Below are 22,391 nucleotides of genomic sequence, written 5' to 3'. Positions count from 1 at the left end.
ATCTTATGAATCGTCTCAGGAAGGAAACAGGAAAGGCTGGGGTTAGGATGCTGTACCATGGCCCTGGGTGTGCAGAGGAGGCACTTTAGGCCTCAAACAGGAGTTCTAAGTGTACCCTTTGCCATGTTTTTCCTTTTTCCTGTTTAAAAATCGATCTAGAATATGGTGTTTGTTTCCCACAGGAGAGCCTGTCTGAAGTGCTGGAGGATGTGCCTCTGGGAGTTCATCTAGCCTTCGTGGGCTATTCATACACAGCAACCAAGTAAGCAGCCCTCTGTCCTAATCCTGGGAGCTAGTCACCTGTGAGCAGCAAGCGCTATGCATTGGAATGTTCCCCTTGAGGGAATTGGGCGAATTAAACAATAAGACTGTTTTTAACGATGTGGTTGATTTCTGTAAAATGACGAATCTCCCCAGAGAGACGGGTGCTGTGGACCGGAGCAGAGACATCATGGTGATGATCAGCAGAGAGCAGCTCTCTGAAGAACAGGACCTGCTGTTCCAGGAAACCCTGGTAGGGGGCGCTGCTTTCTTTTTAGAGCTGGTTGGCTTCACTGAATATGTTCCAAATCACTAGAGCCGGACATTCCACAATCCCAGTGGTTCTGATTTCGTTCAGTGCTGAAAACCACAGTTACAGATCCATAGCCATTTTATAAGCACTGAGTACTGATACTGAACCAATCCACTTCCAGAGAGGTTGAAGCCTCAGAAGCACACCTGAGGCGTGTGTTGTAGCCCTCACTGTATTATTGCTAAATTATAAGAAATCAACAAATAATAGAAAAGATTTATCAGAATGCCAGTATCTTTTGTTCTGTACAGATGTTATTTTGAACACAGAACACTACATCAACATAAGCTGGTGGTGCTTCACAGGCAATGCCATGTTTGTTCATTTTAACTGAAGTATTTTTAGTGTTGCAGGGGGCAGGGTACCAGCTATACTCTGCTATACTCTGCTGTACCAGCTGTTCCTAGAGAAGGCGTGTTTTAAAGCTCTATTGAGGCCACAAAAAGGTTTCGTTTAAAAAGTCACCAGGCTATGATGACTGAAACAAAAAAGAATTTGCAAAGTCATTTTAACAAGAAGAAGAAGAATGCATTAGTTCGAGAGGAGTGATGGGCTCTATTCACAAGCTGTAAATCAAGACTTATTTAAAGAAAGTCTGGTTTTCTGCTGGTGCTTTCATTAACAACAGTAAAGAACATTTTTATACATCTTTTTAAACATAAAACAGACTTTGGAAAATCATTCTTTACAACGCACTGTGAATAGAGACCCCTATTTCATACGCATACCCAGTTGCTCTTTCATCTCAGCAAAATACCTTCTCATCACTACCTGTTCTTTAGATTTCTATCTATTATACTGCCAACTAGTGTTACTGTGTGTGCTTCCTACGCTTTCACTGAGCTTTATTACACCTTGCTATACTTACACTATACATTCGAATCAGGTTTAGTATAAAAGAACTAAAGCAACACTGCCATCTGCTGGACTGACCTGAATACTTAAAGAAGGGTAAATTAAGCTTTTAAAAAATAGGTCCGATGAGGTAGGTCTAGTTTTAAATTAAGAACAAATATGGGTCTATAGCTCAGGCATTTCTAGAACACATTGCTTTCAAACATTGAAATGGCCGTTTCACGAACACCTTTTAAATGTTTTATAAATGACCAGGGCTGTAAATATGACACACACACACAGGTTACCACATGAATTTTAAGAGTTCTTGCTATGTATTTTTAAAAATTGCTTTCTGACGGGACTTGTTTGTAACTTTCCCCATCAATCTTACCAGGGCCCCTTGCAAAGGAGCTATATACCAGGAGGCGTCTATTCTGGTGAAATAAAATAATCAGCTCATAAAGAAGCATTCGACAGGAAGAATTATAAATTAAGAAATTATTTTAATAGAAACGCCCAAAATGAGAGTGTACACAATCTGTTTAGCTTTATTTTAAAGGGCTTTTTTATTAACTGTTAAGAATCACTTTATTAAACATAACACACATTGTTTATGTTATGATAATAGTTCATATATAATCCCTCTTTATAAACTAATAATACTGATCAGCAACCTCTGCTGCAGAAATGTGTTTTAAGATACAGTCGTGTGCAAATGCATTTGAACACCTCAAGATTTCTCATTGATGTCCTTCATAGACCTACCTGCATGAAAACCTCATGCATTTTGAGGTCAGTTATCAGTGATATAGAAAAAATAGGCACTCGTGTGAAAATGTTAGACCACTTTGCGCATTTAATTAGGCATTTTAGACAACTTCTAAAAAGTCTCTTGCATTTTACCATTTGGGTCTGTGTTTTTTTCTCTTACTATTTTAAGTTTATTAAACATGCATTGATAAAAGACCGTAAAGCTTTACAATGTGATTTTGAATAGGTTTCTAAAAAGGTCATGCACTTACCTTTAGCACACTTCCAGTACAGAAGCATACGCGTCTGTTTGTGATTATAGTGCATGGCCACTTTCAGCTCTTGAGGGATCTTGAACAAACACTCAGAGCACAATCACCCTCGCACACACAACACACACGATACACAACAGACAAAGAAACATCGTGCGACAACGGCAGTAATAATCAATAACTAACATCATTAAAAAAAACACAAAGCTTCAACTTACATTTTGGCAAAGAGCCTGAGGGCCTAACGGCTCAGATGAACTATTTTATAAGCAGGGTATTCATGTATTGGGTCCCTCAGCTATTTGAGAGTTTCATTTTGAAATGCCAATACTTGCGCATGTGAAAGAAGAGGTGTTTAGGAGATGATTTTGAATTTAAGTTCGCATCCTGGAGACTCTTTATATTCTTGGCCCTGTGCTTAATATTTCAGAGTCAGGTGTGGATGCCGGCTGAGCTGCCCCCATGCCTAGAGCTCCCTCTGGAGCCAGAGGAGGGTATTGCAGAGCCAGACAGCTGCCAGGAAGAGGCATTCATCAGCAGGACCATCATTGGAAACCTGGAGAGGTACAGGGAACCAGATTCATGTTTTGTTTTTTTTTTGCTATTGTTATTCTCAAGGATATGGTGGATGCGGTAGTTTTTATTTTGGATTTATAGCAGTGGTGGCGGATGCCAAATGGAGGGGATAGAACTAGTAGAGGCTCACCACGAGAGAGACCTTGGTGTTGTACTAGATACACCACTGTCAGCAACCACACAGTGCGGGGAAGCAATCAGAATGCTTGGGTATATAGCCAGAAGTGTAGAGTACAAATCCATCACTAGTGAGACCACACTTGGAACACTAAGAAGTTCTGGTCGCTGCAACACTAAGGACATTGTGTCAATGCAGAGACTCCAACGAAGCACAACCAGACAAGGACTGAGCTACGAAGACAAGATGAAAGAAATGAATCTCTTAGTCTGGAACAAAGAAGAATCAGGGGGGGCATGCCACATACATACCAGTCTTTGTGTGTCTCTTTTTTTTTTTACATACATAGGAAATATGAGCTCAGGTTGCAGACTAATGATAGATCCACTCATGCATCTATTGACGGTTTATTAGCATGTAGTTACACTTCAGCACATGGTTCATTGCATATTAATTAATTACTTATTTATGACACTCAAATTAAAATGTATTTAATTAGCTAGAACCGCTTTAAAGGATGAAACTCCTTTAAAGTTTGTAAATAAGATTCATTGCTGTTTTTGTCATTGCAATCTGCTTGATGTCTCTGTAATATACTGTATCTGAAAAGAAATCATTCCCTTTGGGATTTAATCCAAAAAGAAAAAAAACAGTTTGCTGCCAAAAAAGCAAACAGTCGTCAGTGTCAGATGAATTATCCTAAACAAGTCTTTTAAACCCTGCATAAGAGTTCCTGGTGTGTATTTAAATGATAGCGATGAGATTGTTTGAAATAAAACCTTTCAAGGGCTTGAAAGGGAGGCAGGATTTATTGTTAAAAAGTGAAAGGCAGCCAAAAGAACTGTCCCAAATCCCAAATCACGGTGGAATCTTAGCTGAGAGCTGAGCTCTAGCCTTGTAAATACAAAGCAGTTGCCTTTTAATAGTGTTACAGCCGTCAGTGAAAGACATGACTCTCTCCTTCCATATACCCAGAAGGGGGTGCATATCCATGACGGGGATATTATAGAGACGCCTGTCTGTCTGTTTGTGTGTCACACTTACATTTTTAGTTACTGTATTATTGTAATACTCATGGTAACTAATACCCTTTTCACACTGCACTTGGAAGAAGGGATCATGAATGGCAAACGTGTGGTTTCAGCTGTATTAGATCTCCTCCCAGTGGCGGGTGTTAATAATACTGACATCTGTGTAAGACAAGCACTTACCCCTCGACCACAGAGCTCGCTCTCTGGGTGGGAATGGGAAGACGTGTGTCTGTGAGTTATGAGTCAGTTTTATTCACCTTTGCTGGATTGTTCAGGGGTAATATCTGCCCTTTTCTTTTGCTTCAGAGACATTCGAGTAGACTTACTAATAGATTTGTTTGCGTAGAACTGGGTTACAAAAGGAATGACGCGTGCTCTTTGTGTCTGCAACACAAATGCAGTGAGCTGTCTCTTGTTCATGGGGAATTTGAGACGATCACCTTCATTCATATGCTGTCCTAATATTCGCTGAAATGCATTATTCATTTTATAATCGCCACTGCTCAAGACAGCGTCACAGTTACAAAAGAAAAATATCTTCTCAAAGCTATGAGATGCGCCACAAAACTTCAGGCCAGGTTCAAATATCCAGACTAATGTGGCATTGTAGTTCACTTGAAGATCTTGACTAATAGTATACACAAGAGAGAAGCATTTCTCAAATGTAGCACTCAAAAAAACAAAATATTTGAAACCACTGCATCTAAAACAGCTATAAATTAATAGAATTACGTCCAGACATTGTTTATGAAATACAATTAGTGTCATTTTATAGTAATGCATTATGACAGTAATAATCAGAACAACCCTTTTGTGTCACTGGTCCCAGGAGAGTGTTAAAGTGATTGTTGCCTTTTTTTTTTTTTCCTCAGTCGGTTGCGAGATGCAGAGAGACGGAACTGGGGGCTAGAAGAGGAGATTGAGAGGTTAAACCTGGAGATCAAGACCCTGAAATCTGCACAAGAGAAAGGCAAGCAGCTCTGCTCTAGTACTTACTCCCTAGAAAAACAGAGCTTGTTTTTTTCTAAACCCGTTAATCAACATATCAACTAGAGATTATTATTATTATTATTATTATTATTTATTTCTTAGCAGACGCCCTTATCCAGAGCTACTTACAATTGTTACAAGATATCACATTATTTTTTACATACAATTTACCCATTTATACAGTTGGGTTTTTACTGGAGCAATCTAGGTAAAGTACCTTGCTCAAGGGTACAGCAGCAGCGTCCCCCATCTGGGATTGAACCCACGACCCTACGGTCAAGAGTCCAGAGCCCTAACCACTACTCCACACTGCTGTGGAGATGCAACATTGAGGGATCTATGAAGGTATGGAATGGGTTACCTTGCTTCAATCACTGGGCTCCTTTAAGATCTGACTTGACAAGGTTTTGATCTCAACCAGCTACCTCGTTCATAAATGACTTGATCATTAATCTGCTACTCCTACATTTATGTATTAACTAAATATTTTACGGGAACATCTGATTGATTGAAAAAAAATGAAACTCATTACAGTTTTCCAAGTATTCATGGACAGTCGTGAAGGTTTTGTTTTTACAGCAGGTAAAAACATATTACTATCAATTTTAAAAAGATGCTTCTTTGTATAATGAACGTGTTCAGAATGTCTTCCTTTTTAAATGTCCTTCTCCTAAGAGACACCTAGAGCTCAATTCTTGAAGTGAAGTGGTCTGGACAATAACCACTTGGGATGTAAAGCTGTAACTTATTTTCCCTCTGAAACCAAAGATTTTGCCATTTGCTAACGCACAGTTGCAGGCCAGGAAATACCGTTGCACACCCCAAGGGGTCAATTCTCAAAACACCTCTCTTCAGAAATTCTGCTTTCAAGATGATTTTCAAAGGACGTTGTAACCAGGTGCGCCACTAGGGGGGGCCAGAGTTGTGTTATTAAAGGCTTTTAAAAAGAGGGCTGTCAGACCACATCTTTAGAGGCTCATAGTATTAGCCAGTGAAATCTCCAGCGCAGTCCAGAACAGTCCATCTTCACAGCTCTGTGCTCAAATAGACAAGTCCATCTTCACAGCACACGTGACTGATAATGTGTTACAGTCTGTAATTTTGTTTTTTACCAGTTTTGTGCCACGAACAATGAGGATTTACCAAATAGTGCCAGGAGAAGTTATTTCAGTGAATTTCTTTTTATGGCATAAAACTTTATACAACACAAGATTCAATGCAGTAACCTGCCTCTACCTCAGTGTGGAGAATGGGTAGTAAAGCACTGTGCTGTTCCAGCGACTGCCCTCCCCTCCCTCTGCCAGCAGGTTCATTCAGGTGTCAGTGTGGAGAATGGGTAGTAAAGCATTGTGCTGTTCCAGCGACTGCCCTCCCCTCCCTCTGCCAGCAGGTTCATTCAGGTCTCGGTGTGGAGAATGGGCAGTAAAGCACTGTGCTGTTCCAGCGACTGCCCTCCCCTCCCTCTGCCAGCAGGTTCATTCAGGTGTCAGTGTGGAGAATGGGCAGTAAAGCATTCTCAGGCAGGCTGAGAAATTGTGGAAGCAATATGACGTTTATTAGGCTTAACTATTAACAACATGTGTTATATTTGTTTTAATGAGTGTGTTTTTTTTCAGCCAGTGATAACCCAATTATCTTATCAATATGTATATGTTCTCTTTTCCTCCTATCACAGAGCTTTGCCAGTCTGTTTTCTTCACACCTTAGCCAATCACATAGTGTCTGCTTTCCTATGGCAATACGGTGTATCTGCTTCTCCAATCACAGAGCTAGGATCGTTACTTGCTTCTCCAACCACAGAGCTGAGACTATAACCTGCTTCTCTCTCCCTCCAATCGCAGAGCTAAGAATCCTCCAATCTCTCTACTCTGTCCCTGCCTGCAGCCTGGACCACATGTGGGATGTAAGCCTGTATTTCTGCCTTCTTTGTATGATGGATGGAAGTGCAATAGGCTGGTGGATCATTCAAAATCATGGATTTACAATCCATGTTCAACAGGGGTAGCCAAAGTTTGGCTTTCCAGTCCTGGTCTTTGTTCAAACCTTGTTCTAAATTATTCATGGATATAATGTGGTAATTTCTTCAAATACAATTAAATTGTAATTCTGTTTTGAAACACAACAATGGGCTTTAATTAATCTGAGCAGCTGCAGATCCAAATGGAGGGATTCAGACCCATTGAAAACATTAAGGAAAGCAGCTGTTGGTTACTGAGGTGGACACCCAAAGGACCCCAACCCCCATAAGCCCGCTTCTCTTTGGCAGTCCTTCCCAGTAATCAGTTGTGTTTTTCCAATGCCTTACGTGTTTTCATTGTATCTGCATTCTTCAAGTGACTGTTAGAAATGCAAGACTGAGAAAGAAGGATAGTGTAACAAAATGTGAGGCTTCCAAATGGATGGTGATTCATATATGTTTGGTGGCTGCCTCTAATCAAGTTGAGGGTGTATTTCTCATGCACTCTTTGCTTCGTTACGCATGTAATGTGTGCAAGAGAATGATTAGAGGAACTTGATTAGAGGGAGCAACCGGACACTTAGAAACATTTAGAATGCTTTGTCATTCTGAGTGCAGATCTACACTCTTGCTGAACTAAGTATAATTGCTGCTAATAAGTACCAGTGGGGTAGTGACTGATGATAGAGGCCACAGCCTTGAATTTGCTGTTTTATTGGTTTTGTGCAAAGAATATTGAGGAATGACTAAATAGTGCCAAGGGAAGTTATTTCAGTTAATTTCTTAGTCATGGTATAAAACTGTATACAACACAAGATTCAATGCAGGAACCTGCTTCTACCTCATTTTTAAAATGATGACTCTCTTTAAATGAATTATTGTCTTGTGATGTATATTACTGTGGTGTAGGTCAAGGCTGATCTGCACCCTTGAATTAGTACCCAGACTCAGAAATGCACTTTTATTTCTTTACAACAAGCAAAACAAACACAGGATCAAATAAAAGGTTTAAACAAAACACTAAAAACTAAAGTACTAATCAAAAGCTTCAGCTATCGCAGTGCATGGTACCCCTCTTCACTCTCTTTCTCTGGTCACTCTCTGTTCAGGCTTGGCACGCGCTCTCACTGAACCCTCTCCTTGCATGTGCTGCCCACAAACAAACATTTCATTTTCCTTTTATATGGTGTGGCAAGGGGTTCATTGGTAATCCATAATTCAATCCACACCTGGCCACATTCTACACTTTCCAATAACCTAATTTAACATTTAAACAATTAAACGGTAACACACTTCCCCCAAACCAATTTACAGTGAGTGGCTGTGCAAAGGTGTCCATCTTGGCCCCAGGCTGCTCCTCTATTCCTGAGCCATGATGGGCTGCCAGCCACAAAACACACACACTGAGAAAGAAGGATAGTTTAACAAAATGTGAGGCTTCCAAATGGATGGTGATTCATGTATGTTTGGTGGTATGTGTTACACACACACACACATGTGCAACACATACCGGCCATCCCAAAGCCAACCCCCCCCCCCCCCCCCCCCCCTTTAAAAACCAAACCCTTTCCCACAAGTTCCCCATTGTCCACCTGTAGACCTTGCAGGTGGGTTGGAGGGCAAGTCGGTCCACATTCCGGCCCGGGACCAAGAACTGGTGACAGGGGACCCGGGTGACATGGATGGGGCATCAGAAGCACAGAACCGTGACCGGACGGGTGCAGCAGCAGGTGAGAGCCCCGGCGACTGTGCGGTGACGGCTGGTTCACCAGGGGGAGCGGAACGGGAGACCAGGCGAACGACCGTGCCTGGTGGTGCAGCGACCTGGGAACTAGGCCCAGCGAAAAGCGGTCAAGACACGAAGGTTGGATGTCTGGGAGAAAGGATTGAGGGAACTGGCCCAAAGGCACCTGACTGTTGCACAGGGGTGGTGGTCAGGACTGTGATGGAGGCGGTTTCCTCGTATCCTCCTTTGATTCTGGAACTGGAGACAGCAGCGGCTCCTCCTCTGGCTCTAGAGATGGCAACAGCTCCTTCCCCATTAGCTCTGGACACAGCAGCGGCTCCTCTCCCTTTGGCTCTGGAGACAGCAACAGTTCCTTCCCCATTGGCTCTCGGGCCGACAGCGGCTCCTCCCCCTCTGGCTCTTGAGAGGGCAGTGGCTCCTCCCCCTCTGGCTCTTGAGAGGGCAGCGGCTCCTCCCCCTCTGGCTCTTGAGAGGGCAGCGGCTCCTCCCCCTCTGGCTCTTGAGAGGGCAGCGGCTCCTCCCCCTCTGGCTCTGGACACAGCAGCGGCTCTTCTCCCTTTGGCTCTGGAGACAGCAACAGTTTCTCCCCCATTGGCTCTCAGGCCAACAGCGGCTCCTCCCCCTTTGGCGCCAGAGATGGCAGCGGCTCCTCTCCCTTTGGCGCCAGAGATGGCAGCGGCTCCTCCACCTCTGGCTCTGGAGATGGCAGTGGCTCCTTCCTCTGTGGCTCTGGAGACAGCAGTGGCTCCTCCGCTTTTGGCTCTGGAGACAGCAACAACTCTATCACCATTGGTTCTAGGGCCGACAGACTCTCCTCTCCCTTTGGCTCTGGAGACAGCAACAACTCTATCACCATTGGTTCTAGGGCCGACAGACTCTCCTCTCCCTTTGGCTCTGGAGACAGCAACAACTCTATCACCATTGGTTTTAGGGCCGACAGACTCTCCTCTCCCTTTGGCTCTGGAGGCAGCAGCAGCTCCTCCCCCATTGGCTCTCGTTCTGACAGCAGCTCCTCACCCTTTGGCTCTGGAAATGGTAGCGGCTCCTTCACCTCTGGCTCTGGAGACAGCAGCGGCTCCTCCTCCTCTGGCTCTAGAGATGGCAGCGGCTCCTCCCCCTCTGGCTCTGGAGACGGTAGCTGCTACTCCACCTGTGGCTCTGGAGACAGCAGCAGCTCCCCCATTGGCTCTCGGGCCAACAGCGGCTCCTCCACCTGTGGCTCTGGAGATGGTAGCGGCTCCTCCCCCTCTGGCTCTGGAGATGGCAGTGGCTCCTTCCTCTGTGGCTCTGGAGACAGCAGTGGCTCCTCCGCTTTTGGCTCTGGAGACAGCAACAACTCTATCCCCATTGGTTCTAGGGCCGACAGACTCTCCTCTCTCTCTGGCTCTGGAGGCAGCAGCAGCTCCTCCCCCATTGGCTCTCGGGCCGACAGCGGCTCCTCACCCTTTGGCTCTGGAGATGGTAGCGGCTCCTCCCCCTCTGGCTCTGGAAATGGTAGCGGCTCCTCCACCTCTGGCTCTGGAGATGGTAGCGGCTCCTCCCCCTCTGGCTCTGGAAATGGTAGCGGCTCCTCCACCTCTGGCTCTGGAGATGGTAGCTGCTACTCCACCTGTGGCTCTGGAGACAGCAGCAGCTCCTCCCCCATTGGCTCTCGGGCCAACAGCGGCTCCTCCACCTGTGGCTCTGGAGATGGTAGCGGCTCCTCCACCTCTGGCTCTGGAGATGGCAGTGGCTCCTTCCTCTGTGGCTCTGGAGACAGCAGTGGCTCCTCCGCTTTTGGCTCTGGAGACAGCAACAACTCTATCCCCATTGGTTCTAGGGCCGACAGACTCTCCTCTCTCTCTGGCTCTGGAGGCAGCAGCAGCTCCTCCCCCATTGGCTCTCGGGCCGACAGCGGCTCCTCACCCTTTGGCTCTGGAGATGGTAGCGGCTCCTCCCCCTCTGGCTCTGGAAATGGTAGCGGCTCCTCCACCTCTGGCTCTGGAGATGGTAGCGGCTACTCCACCTGTGGCTCTGGAGACAGCAGCAGCTCCTCCCCCTCTGGCTCTGGAGATGGCAGAGGTTCCTCCCCCTTTGGCACTCAGGACGGCAGCAGCAACTCTGGCCCCGGCAGCAGCAACTCTGGCCCCGGCAGCAGCAACTCTGTCCCCGGCAGCACCTTGCGGCTCGCTGCTTGATGTAACAGGTACTGGAACTACTGCACTGTCTGCTGGTGTATCTGCAGCTGCACCTCACTTAGCTTCTTTAACATCACCTTCATTTCTTCTTTTTTTTTGACCTGCAGTTCCGAGCTGGGTTGCTAGGGAGTACTATCCCACTGTTTCCACCACATGTAGTGTAGCCCCCAGGTCAAGGCTGGTCTGCACCCTTGAATTAGTACCCAGACTCAGAAATGCACTTATATTTCTCCACAACAAGCAAAACAAACACAGGATCAAATAAAAGGTTTAAACAAAACACTAAAAACGAAATTCTAATCAAAAGCTTCAGCTATCGCAGTGCATGCTACCACTCTTCACTCTCTTTCTCTGGTCACTCTCTGTTCAGGCTTGGCACGCACTCTCACTGAACCCTCTCCTTGCATGTGCTGCCCACAAACAAACATTTCATTTTCCTTTTATAGGGTGTGGCCAGGGGTTCATTGGTAATCCATAATTGAATCCACACCTGGCCACATTTCACACTTTCCAATAACCTAATTTAACATTTAAACAATTAAACGGTAACACACTTCCCCCAAACCAATTTACAGTGAGTGGCTGTGCAAAGGTGTCCATCTTGGCCCCAGGCTGCTCCTCTATGCCTGAGCCATGATGGGCTGCCAGCCACAAAACACACACTCACACACACACGTGCACCACGTCTGCTCTGTTACAATTGCTTGTATCATTTGTTGCTTGGTATTCTTCTGCCTTGTTGTCCAGTAAGAATGTTTTTCAAAGAGGGGACAGTAACCAGGAAAAAGGCAGCTCAGGGGTTAACAATGGCTGGGAATCATTTGCAGGCTGTGTTGCTGGTTCATTAAATTTGATGTTCAGCTCAACGCAATCAGCCCTTCACAGTCACAATTTAAAGAAAGGATGATATCCATTTTGATAGCATTTACTTTTTATTGCAAGTACTGGTAGTTTGAACATATTTAAAATGATTTCAATTGAACATCTCAAAGTCGAGAATTTGCTATTTTAGAGATCTGGCTGCTTGGGTTAAAATGCCGAGCTGTTGCATAAAAGTTAAACTGTAGAATAAAATACTTTTCTGCAATGGATTTTACGTCATCTAATGTGGTAGGACTATTATTATAATCTATTTAAAAAGGGAACTCAACACCACTTGCCATTGTTATCTCAATCTACACTCAGTGGTTCCCAACCCTGGTCCTCATCTCCTCATAATTTGCAGATTTCAAATTACATTGTATAGTTAAGCTGACATCTCCAATTTGGTTAAGAGTAGAAAACTATTAAATGGCCTAATTAAGCTACTTATTGGTTCAATTAAGTTTTTAGTTAAGTAATTGAGAGCTCAGTTGGAATGAAAACCAGAAGACACAGGGGGACCCCGAAGGCCAGGGTTGTGAACCCCTACTCTGCACTCAAGTGTCTTATTAGTAACCTGTTGCTGTTACCTCCATGTTTCCAGACCTCAGTGGCACCCTCTCTCTGCAAGTACCCCCTTGTTGTTCCGATCCACCGACACCTGCTCCTCTTCTCCAGGGTACGTGTGTTCTGACCTTTCTCTACATTACAGACTGTCCAACACTGATTCTGTCAGGAACCCATTACAGCCTCCCCAGTACTGATTCTGTCAGGAACCCATTACAGCCTCCCCAGTACTGATTCTGTCAGGAACCCATTACAGCCTCCCCAGTACTGATTCTATCAGGAACCCATTACAGCCTCCCCAGTACTGATTCTATCAGGAACCCATTACAGCCTCCCCAGTACTGATTCTGTCAGGAACCCATTACAGCCTCCCCAGTACTGATTCTGTCAGGAACCCATTACAGCCTCCCCAGTACTGATTCTATCAGGAACCCATTACAGCCTCCCCAGTACTGATTCTATCAGGAACCCATTACAGCCTCCCCAGTACTGATTCTATCAGGAACCCATTACAGCCTCCCCAGTACTGATTCTGTCAGGAACCCATTACAGCCTCCCCAGTACTGATTCTATCAGGAACCCATTACAGCCTCCCCAGTACTGATTCTATCAGGAACCCATTACAGCCTCCCAGTACTGATTCTATCAGGAACCCATTACAGCCTCCCCAGTACTGATTCTATCAGGAACCCATTACAGCCTCCCCAGTACTGATTCTATCAGGAACCCATTACAGCCTCCCCAGTACTGATTCTATCAGGAACCCATTACAGCCTCCCCAGTACTGATTCTATCAGGAACCCATTACAGCCTCCCCAGTACTGATTCTATCAGGAACCCATTACAGCCTCCCCAGTACTGATTCTATCAGGAACCCATTACAGCCTCCCCAGTACTGATTCTATCAGGAACCCATTACAGCCTCCCCAGTACTGATTCTATCAGGAACCCATTACAGCCTCCCCAGTACTGATTCTATCAGGAACCCATTACAGCCTCCCCAGTACTGATTCTGTCAGGAACCCATTACAGCCTCCCCAGTACTGATTCTATCAGGAACCCATTACAGCCTCCCCAGTACTGATTCTATCAGGAACCCATTACAGCCTCCCCAGTACTGATTCTATCAGGAACACATTACAGCCTCCCCAGTACTGATTCTATCAGGAACCCATTACAGCCTCCCCAGTACTGATTCTATCAGGAACCCATTACAGCCTCCCCAGTACTGATTCTGTCAGGAACCCATTACAGCCTCCCCAGTACTGATTCTATCAGGAACCCATTACAGCCTCCCCAGTACTGATTCTATCAGGAACCCATTACAGCCTCCCCAGTACTGATTCTATCAGGAACCCATTACAGCCTCCCCAGTACTGATTCTATCAGGAACCCATTACAGCCTCCCCAGTACTGATTCTATCAGGAACCCATTACAGCCTCCCCAGTACTGATTCTATCAGGAACCCATTACAGCCTCCCCAGTACTGATTCTATCAGGAACCCATTACAGCCTCCCCAGTACTGATTCTGTCAGGAACCCATTACAGCCTCCCCAGTACTGATTCTATCAGGAACCCATTACAGCCTCCCCAGTACTGATTCTATCAGGAACCCATTACAGCCTCCCCAGTACTGATTCTATCAGGAACCCATTACAGCCTCCCCAGTACTGATTCTATCAGGAACCCATTACAGCCTCCCCAGTACTGATTCTATCAGGAACCCATTACAGCCTCCCCAGTACTGATTCTATCAGGAACCCATTACAGCCTCCCCAGTACTGATTCTATCAGGAACCCATTACAGCCTCCCCAGTACTGATTCTATCAGGAACCCATTACAGCCTCCCCAGTACTGATTCTATCAGGAACCCATTACAGTGCATAATTGTTAAACCTGTATTTCTAATCAATTTACCTCCAATACAGATTTACCTCAGCATAGCAAGTACACCTATAAAGTGACTTATGAAGAAGCATCCCAAGGAGCTTTACTGCTCACTGAAACTCCCTTCAAACCAAACGTGTGGCCGAGAGAAAGCTTTAAATTACCTCTGGGTAGATTCATAATATTGATCTCCATATTTATTTATTGGTTTGAAGATAGCTGGCAAAAAGGAATATATTTTCAAAGAAGTTTGTATCAAAGAAGTAAAGAAAATGGCTTTTAAAGAGAAGGTGATCCCTTTTATTGGACTAATTAAACATGTAAAAATAAATCTCGCTTTCCTACTCTCACCTGAGACCTTTGAGGTCTTGAAAGCTTGTTTCGTTATTCCATTAAAAGGGATCACATCTCCTTCTGTTTGTCAAACAAGTTATTGGAATTACAAAGAGACCGCTGTGGGACGGTCTCAAAGTACAAGCCGATTTGTACGGAAAAATGTGACAGGACCAAACCATGGACCCATGGACCCATAGACCCATTTCACTGACTTTTTGATCACAGAGTTCAGATTCATTACAGACGAGAAACAACCTAGTGCAGACAGGTAGGTCTGGTATCCTTTATGCTGCAGACTGTATATAGAAATAACACTGAAATAATACAAGGACTCATTCTGAGAGCTCAGTACTTCATGCCTGCTAACTTGATATACCAGTAGTACAGAAAACAGCACTGTGGATGTGAGGGTGATGAATTCAATAATCAAGTCAAGTTTATGAGTTTAATGCAGGTTTGAGGGTCGGCTCAGGTGTCAGTATCAGCTAATGTACAGTAATTCTGCAACTTCAGAGTGTCAGCAAATTCAATATATAAACAATCATCTCGGTACTTTACTGGGAAGTGTAACTTCAGTGTATCTTAAAGACCATCATCCATAACTCAAAAAGCACACACAGAGTGTGAGGGGATGGAATGGGTTGTCATATTGATCACTGACCCACCTTGACAGTTTTGAGATCAATCAGCTCCTAGGAACCAGACGAACTTATGACCTTCTCTCATTTGTACATTTGCTTATCTTTCTTATGTAAACAGATTCAGAAGATTCAATCTCTTAGCAAAGAAATAAATCCCTAAATCGGGGACAGCAACCCAAGTGACTACTTCATGCTTAGGGTGTAGGGAGAGAATACAACATGCTGGCTGTTAACAGAGTAATGAGTGAAACGGTGATAGCCACACGATATGCTTGGAAAGTGTTATGTCACAAAAGTATAATCACCATGGTGACGGTTCTATGCATTTGCCGTCAACTGCAAAACGGAATTCTTGTTTTCATTAACAGGTTGGTTTCTGAGGTCAAATATTGTTAATTTTTTTTTTTTTACAAAAACACACCAGTTTTACACAGTGCTTTGTTTCAGACAGTCATCAGAATAACCTGTTTGAATCTGGCCCTTATTTTACTAAAGAGGAAGAGTTAAGAAACAGTGTTAAGACTAGGAGTGGGACAGTGTAGGGACCCCTGAGGCAGTTCCTGGGTGCAAAGACAGTTGACACTGCTTGATTCCATAGAAGTGGGTCTCCACAGTGAATTGTGTTCATGACTAATCTGTGGCATTTGCTAGTTTTGCGACATGCGTAACGGTGGTAAAAAATCACTAGAGAAAGACAAAGTTAACTGAAAGCTTCTTGGTGTTTCATGGGCTTTAGATTCAGTACTAGGACATTGTGTAACAACAAGCCTTCTAAAATAGCTCAGTGTTCTCATTGTGACTGTCTCTCTTTCTCTCCCTGATGTGCAGATGCGTCGGCCGAATGCGAGGAATGAGGGTTACCTGCTTCTCTGCACGGCCGGATGGGCGTTCAGCTCTGGGGCCTGCCGCTCACTAACTGAGCTCTCCTGAATGAAGTATTCTACTGACTGAACAAACCCCACCGCACCCCAAAACTGGCATCTAAGCCTACGACAACATGCTGTCACAGAAAAAGAAAGATGGAAGGAAAGAAAAAAAGAAACTTGCAGACACGCACAGCTTGGAAGCAGAGGAGAGGACTGTGGCTTTCCCGGGTGCTGATCAAAAAAGTAACAAGAGACGTCAAATTTAAGAACAGCACAGTCCCAAGGTGCTGATCTCAGAGCATGCCAAAGATTGGATTCTTGGTACAAAGACTGCCGTTTTGTTCTGGAAAATTAAGCTAGGGACATTTTCTTCCAAAATTTGCAGCGCCATTGGAACAGATGGTTTCTGCTGCTACTAGGGAAATGTTTCTGAAAAAGATTGTACGGGTATTTCGCAACTCTATTAGTCCCGTTGGCATTTGTCAGTCTCTGCTTGAGAAAGGCACAGGACTGAATGGGGGTGTTCAGGTCAGGACTGTCTCACTGTAGCCAGATCCATAGTCCCTGTTATTAGCACTACATTATAGGAATTCTGAGTGGTTCTGTGTAGTGTTACCCCAACACTGAGTTATTGTTCTCTACATATGTCTAGATATGAATCAATCAATCAATCTTTATTTTATATAGCGCCTTACAAGATAGTGAGGAACAATGCATCATACAGTGAAATACAGGGCATAGTACATTAAATACAAACAGTAAAAAACAATGCAAATACATTAACTACAAGCATACTACATTAAATACAGGGCGAGGATGTGAATTCTAAACATTGTGGATGCGTGTGTCATACAGAATCATACGAATAAGATGGAGTGAAAAACCTGAAATCGCATTTTAGACAACAGCTATCAGGGTCCTGAGAATTGATTTGAAGCGAGCGACTGAGGTCTGGAGATATGTTTGGAGACTTCCTTATTCTATTTAAACCATGTGACAGTGTGACATTCCAACCCTGCTGGTCAAACCTACTCTATATATAAATATAAGGCCAGCCAATCTGAAAGGCGCATGGTTTGAATGGAATAAAGACATCTGTTTAGTCCAAGACTATTAGAAATTCCCAGACAAGAGCGTAGACAGGTAAAGACAGATAGAGAAAAATCACAGTATCTCAATATTGAATCAACAGACCCAGACCCATCCGATATGATCATAAACTGTAGCGTATAAATCCATGGAGGTTATGACGAGGATGTGTAACACACTGTTGAGAGCGATTTCTGGTCATCGCAGTACCAAAGAAGGGCAACCAGACTTAAAGGAATGAGCAGTGAAGATAGGGTGAAAGAACCAAATCCATTCAAAATTGGGGGACATGATTGAAATCTTTGAAATCTTAAAAGAAGCTGACATAGTTAACCTGAAACAATACGTTAAACGCAGCACAGAAACCTGGACCAGAGGACACAGCTGGAAATGAAGTGGAGACAGACAGGAGGAAGGAGAGTCTTCTTCACACACAGAGTAGTGAGAAATCACTTAGATCATTTAAGACCCGACTTGACAATGTGTTGAGATCAATGAGTGATTGAGAAGTGAGTCTATGCAACTCCTACATGCTTCCCCACTTCACTTCCCCACAATCAGCCTTGACAAAGCTTTTCAGAAGCAACTTTTGCTGGAATAGTTAGTAAGCATGGCAAATAATGACAGAAGCAGAAAAAACAATAGATCATTTCACAGAAAACACACACATGATATTAAATGGGTAAGAACATCAGTAGGACCATGTAGATTGTGTAAAGTATTCCTTCACTTAGAAATGGAAACACGGCTGGCCAATGAGACCCTTGCTGACTACTTAAACTTCAGTTTGGTTTTTGTTATTTGTATTATTCGTTTGTTAAATCCCAATATTGTGTATAAATTGCTAATTATTATGTAACTGAATAACTGAGACATCTGGCTAAAAGAGCCATACTGATAACCAGAGAGTTCTATAGAGCCATACGGAATACCAGAGTGTTCTATAGAGCCATACGGAATACCAGAGTGTTCTATAGAGCCATACGGAATACCAGTGTTCTATAGAGCCATACGGAATACCAGAGAGTTCTGTAGAGCCATACGGAATACCAGAGAGTTCTATAGAGCCATACGGAATACCAGTGTTCTATAGAGCCATACGGAATACCAGAGAGTTCTGTAGAGCCATACGGAATACCAGAGAGTTCTATAGAGCCATACGGAATACCAGTGTTCTATAGAGCCATACGGAATACCAGAGAGTTCTATAGAGCCATACCAAATACCAGAGAGTTCTACAGAGCCATACCGATAACCAGAGAGTTCTACAGAGCCATGCCGATAACAGAGAGTTCAATAGAGCCATGCCGATAACCAGAGAGTTCAATAGAGCCATGACGATAACCAGAGAGTTCTATAGAGCCATGCCGATAACCAGAGAGTTCAATAGAGCCATGCCGATAACCAGAGAGTTCTATAGAGCCATACCGATAACCAGAGAGTTCAACAGAGCCATACCGATAACCAGAGAGTTCAATAGAGCCATACAAATAAATATGTATAATGAAAAAGAAAATTAATTCATAAACTGATAACTCACTAATTTAATAATTAGCTACAACATTTTGGCTCCCACCTTCTTCATGATAGTTCACTTTTTTTTTAAAAGCTGACTAAACACATTAAAGTGATTGTGGCTAGCAAAACAGTTACATTGTTAGGTTAAATGTGCCGTTTTGAAAAGACACATGTTTTAAAATGAATGTTTGCTAAAGCATGATATCTGTTACTACACTCGGTTCAAGAATTCTGGAGGGTGAAATTGCCCCACCCCTTCACTGGCTTCTTCCTGTCAATAACCAATCGGCTGCTTCCCCCATTGACTGACATGCTTTCAGCCAGTCACATGCTTTGACGCAGAAGACACTGGGGTGAAATGGCCAAGGAAGTAAAGCAGTAACAGACTTCCTGTAAGTTTAATAACCAATGAAAAAGCATGCTTGCTATAGTGCTGTGTGTTTCTGTAACACTTGAGTCCTGTGTACAGTAATTAACAAAAGTGCAACATTATTTTGTTCTCTACAGATACTTTAAGACACCATTTAGTGTTCTGCTTATTAAACAAGTTGATTTTTTTAAACCCAACATTACTGTGCTGAATTTGAAATGTACTTGCATCTACCTAACCCTACTGATTTGTTCTAGCAGTCTTTCAAACCAATAATCCTCAAAACCCACGAGCCCGGTGAGCCACCCCTTTTCACAGCACTGTGGTGGCTCATGTTTCAAGTGTCGTGGCCTTAGGATTGTGCACCCATTGCAGAGAGACTAGTGACTGTAAAAGGATATCACTGTTTGCAATCTGGTGGGTGGGCGCCTTTTCTAGGAGACAAGGCAGCTCAAATCTGCACTAAAATGTTCCAATTCGGGTCCAAAGAGCTATATTGGTGCTCATGAGTATTATATGCACAGGTTATCAATTCTTCTGCTGTGAAAGAGTCTGGAACATCTAGGACTAGAAGTCTGTTTCAATGCCTTCAACAGATTATTAAAGACTTCTAGTCCACATGTTTGTCATGGAATTGATTGTGTTCACTATTGAGTGTTTATTAGTTATGGGTAACAGGAAGTTACCGTAAGTAATTTGATTACAATAAAATTGTTATGTAGAGTCCCTAAGTGGCTCACCTGGTAAAAGCATGGTCGCGTGGTGTGCAGGGCGAGTCATACAGTCAGGGGAGCGTCCTGACTGGGCGAAATTGGCAGTCTTCGCTGGGGATTTTGAAGGGAGTGTTGGATTGGCTCGGACGCTCCTGTGGTTTAGGGAGGCAAAACCGGCAGGGACTGTTTCTCCTCATCACGCCACAGCGAACCCTGCTGGCCAGGCGCCCAGTGAGCTCAGAGCGGACACCTGCAGGGCTGACCCTTCTCCAGAGGCTGGTAGCTCACTGACATCTGCTCTGGAGTTCCTGGGTGTAGAAGAGGAAGCTGGCTTGGTCGTGGGATCGGAGGACGCCCGCTGAACCTTCAGTTCTCCTGAGCTGTGTGGGGAATTGCTGCGGTGAGGGGGGAAAAAATCATTGGACATTCTAAATTGGGGAGAAAATCAAGGGTAAAATAATTGGGCACTCTAAATAAAAGAAAAAAGAAAATAAAGAGATTGTTAAAAACAGATTCTGAGGCTGCAGGGGAGAGTGACACATATTGGTCTAGACTGAGAGAACTCAACTGCTAGTAACTAAGCTGTCCATGATGCCAAAGAATACATTTTGCACTACACAAGATGCCCGAGTCTGTACACGTGTGCATTTCTATTATCATTATATACTGCCTATGTTTGTACATGCACTGCCTATGATTCATAGAACAAGCCCTTTCCCTTGGTAGCAAGGCCAGCGAAGGCTCACATGTCTTTATGCCAGATGGATCTCAAACCAGAGGTTGGAAACAGCCATGTCACATACAAACCACAGCAGTTCATCATCAATTCATGTATTGCATGCGCGGTCAATTGTGTATAAATCTACATGTATGTATTTCAGTGTTATAGCAGTATTTCAGGGGGTCCCAGTTAGAAATTGAAAACCGCTGTGCAGGATGGATCTTCTAGCCCAGGTTATTTTACAGATAAGTGCAGGGTGCATTCAGCTTACAAGAAGGTCTACTAAGTAAAAATCTATGTTTTTATAATAGCTTTTTAAAGTTCCCCCCAGACTGTGCTCTGAATAAACGGGAGTCTTTGTGACTGTTCTCACAAGATTTGGAATCCCCATAACTATCTATAATCTAACGTTACTATTCACTGGATAGAATGCTACACATCAAGCTCAGTCACTGGTAACGGGAATGCCCCAGAAAGAAAGAGAAAGAAAGGTGAATTTCATATTTCATTCAGTCTGTACACATCAGATCTACAGTATGTCTAGGTGTGTGTAGCGTTACTGCAGACAAGAGGCAGTCCTAAACTATGTGTTATGCGGGGGAAATCTGCTCTATGAATTTTGAGTGGTGAGTGTATAGATGATAAATGTGCAATATTTAAAATATATGGATGCATGACAGAAGCACTGTAAGAGAAGTGTCTACATTTCTGGTAATAAAAAGATGATAATATATAATATTGTAACTATTTTATTACAGGTAACTATTATAAAGTTCTTAATAGTTCTCACAATAAAAAAAAAAACTTAATTAAATGCCATGTTTTGTTTTTTAGCAGTATTTTGGATTTTTCAATGTGTTCTTTAATTAACTCCTATTTTATGAATGGAGGAAAACATATTAATTTTACAGAATGAACATAAAACACCTTGAGGGTTGAATACCACATAATTGTTTGGTTCTAGTTTTGTAAATCTAACAGCTGTTTTGCCTCTTTCAAAAAAAAAAAAAAAAAGTTAAAATACTGGAGGAAACGCTTTGGGAATATGGCTTCTAGTGTTCCAAGTGATAGGATTCAAGGAATCATCTGAGACAAGCCTGGGGGGGTAGTGTAGCCTGTATGTACCGTTTCATTTTTTAAAAGAGATAATTACACCTGTTTGTAGTTTGCCTCCCACATTTTGTGACCACAAAATATACTTCTTATACGTGATTTAGCTGCGTACCTGATGTTTTTCTGTATTAAAAAATCCGAAATCCGCACAACATTTTAATTTAACGTGTAAAAAATACGCCTAGCAATTCTGTTGCACAGCCTCCCCTCCCGTCTCCTCTAAAACCTCCACTAACAACTACATCACCCCGAATGCAAGGTCTTCGGTTACTAGGAAACTGTACACAAGAAAAAACAACCCAGCAAACATGATCCAGTCTCTGGCTAGCCCTGCTGTCTTTGCAGCCAATCACAGCAAGAATAAGAATAATTCTAAGCTACCCAGGCTGAAGCGTGAACACCCCAGTCCAGCTGCACATTCAACTGGAACCATTGTCAGAGGCAACCGCTAAAAAAAAGGTGCCTATAATATTAAACAAACTGTTTTATAACTTATTAATGCAAGTCCTTATTTTATTTATCTGCATGGTCTTTATATTGGTTTGAACAGATTCACAGAGTTTAAGAATTTAATGTTAAAATATAAGTAATGTAATTAATTTGCAGTGTGATACCTCGAACAAAAATGTGCTGAGCCGATAAAGAACCTTGTAGAACACACGCGTGGTTGTACATTG

General features: G+C 43.4%; 1 protein-coding gene across 2 annotated transcripts in view; it reads left to right on the top strand.

Annotated features, from left to right (window-relative positions):
- LOC117397352 (myotonin-protein kinase-like) overlaps positions 1-19,364 on the top strand; it is a 48,487-nt gene extending 29,123 nt beyond the window's left edge. Inside the window, exons 9-15 of one of the 2 annotated variants that reach the window (XM_034911118.2) lie at positions 183-262; positions 418-514; positions 2,864-2,997; positions 5,031-5,128; positions 6,990-7,051; positions 12,495-12,569; positions 16,153-19,364. In XM_034911118.2, the coding sequence (XP_034767009.2) occupies positions 183-262; positions 418-514; positions 2,864-2,997; positions 5,031-5,128; positions 6,990-7,051; positions 12,495-12,569; positions 16,153-16,254 (648 nt within the window). In that variant the 3' untranslated portion in view covers positions 16,255-19,364. Of the gene's footprint in view, positions 1-182; positions 263-417; positions 515-2,863; positions 2,998-5,030; positions 5,129-6,989; positions 7,052-8,009; positions 11,038-12,494; positions 12,570-16,152 lie in introns of those variants that run through there. The other variant, XM_059004792.1, reaches the window with a different exon arrangement.
- Positions 19,365-22,391: the final 3,027 nt, after the last annotated feature.

This window comes from Acipenser ruthenus, chromosome 30, assembly GCF_902713425.1.
Source record: "Acipenser ruthenus chromosome 30, fAciRut3.2 maternal haplotype, whole genome shotgun sequence".
In the NCBI taxonomy this organism is placed as follows: Eukaryota; Metazoa; Chordata; class Actinopteri; order Acipenseriformes; family Acipenseridae; genus Acipenser; species Acipenser ruthenus.
The sequence above is the reverse complement of the archived record's forward strand: the minus strand, read 5'-3'. Positions and strand labels throughout refer to the sequence as shown.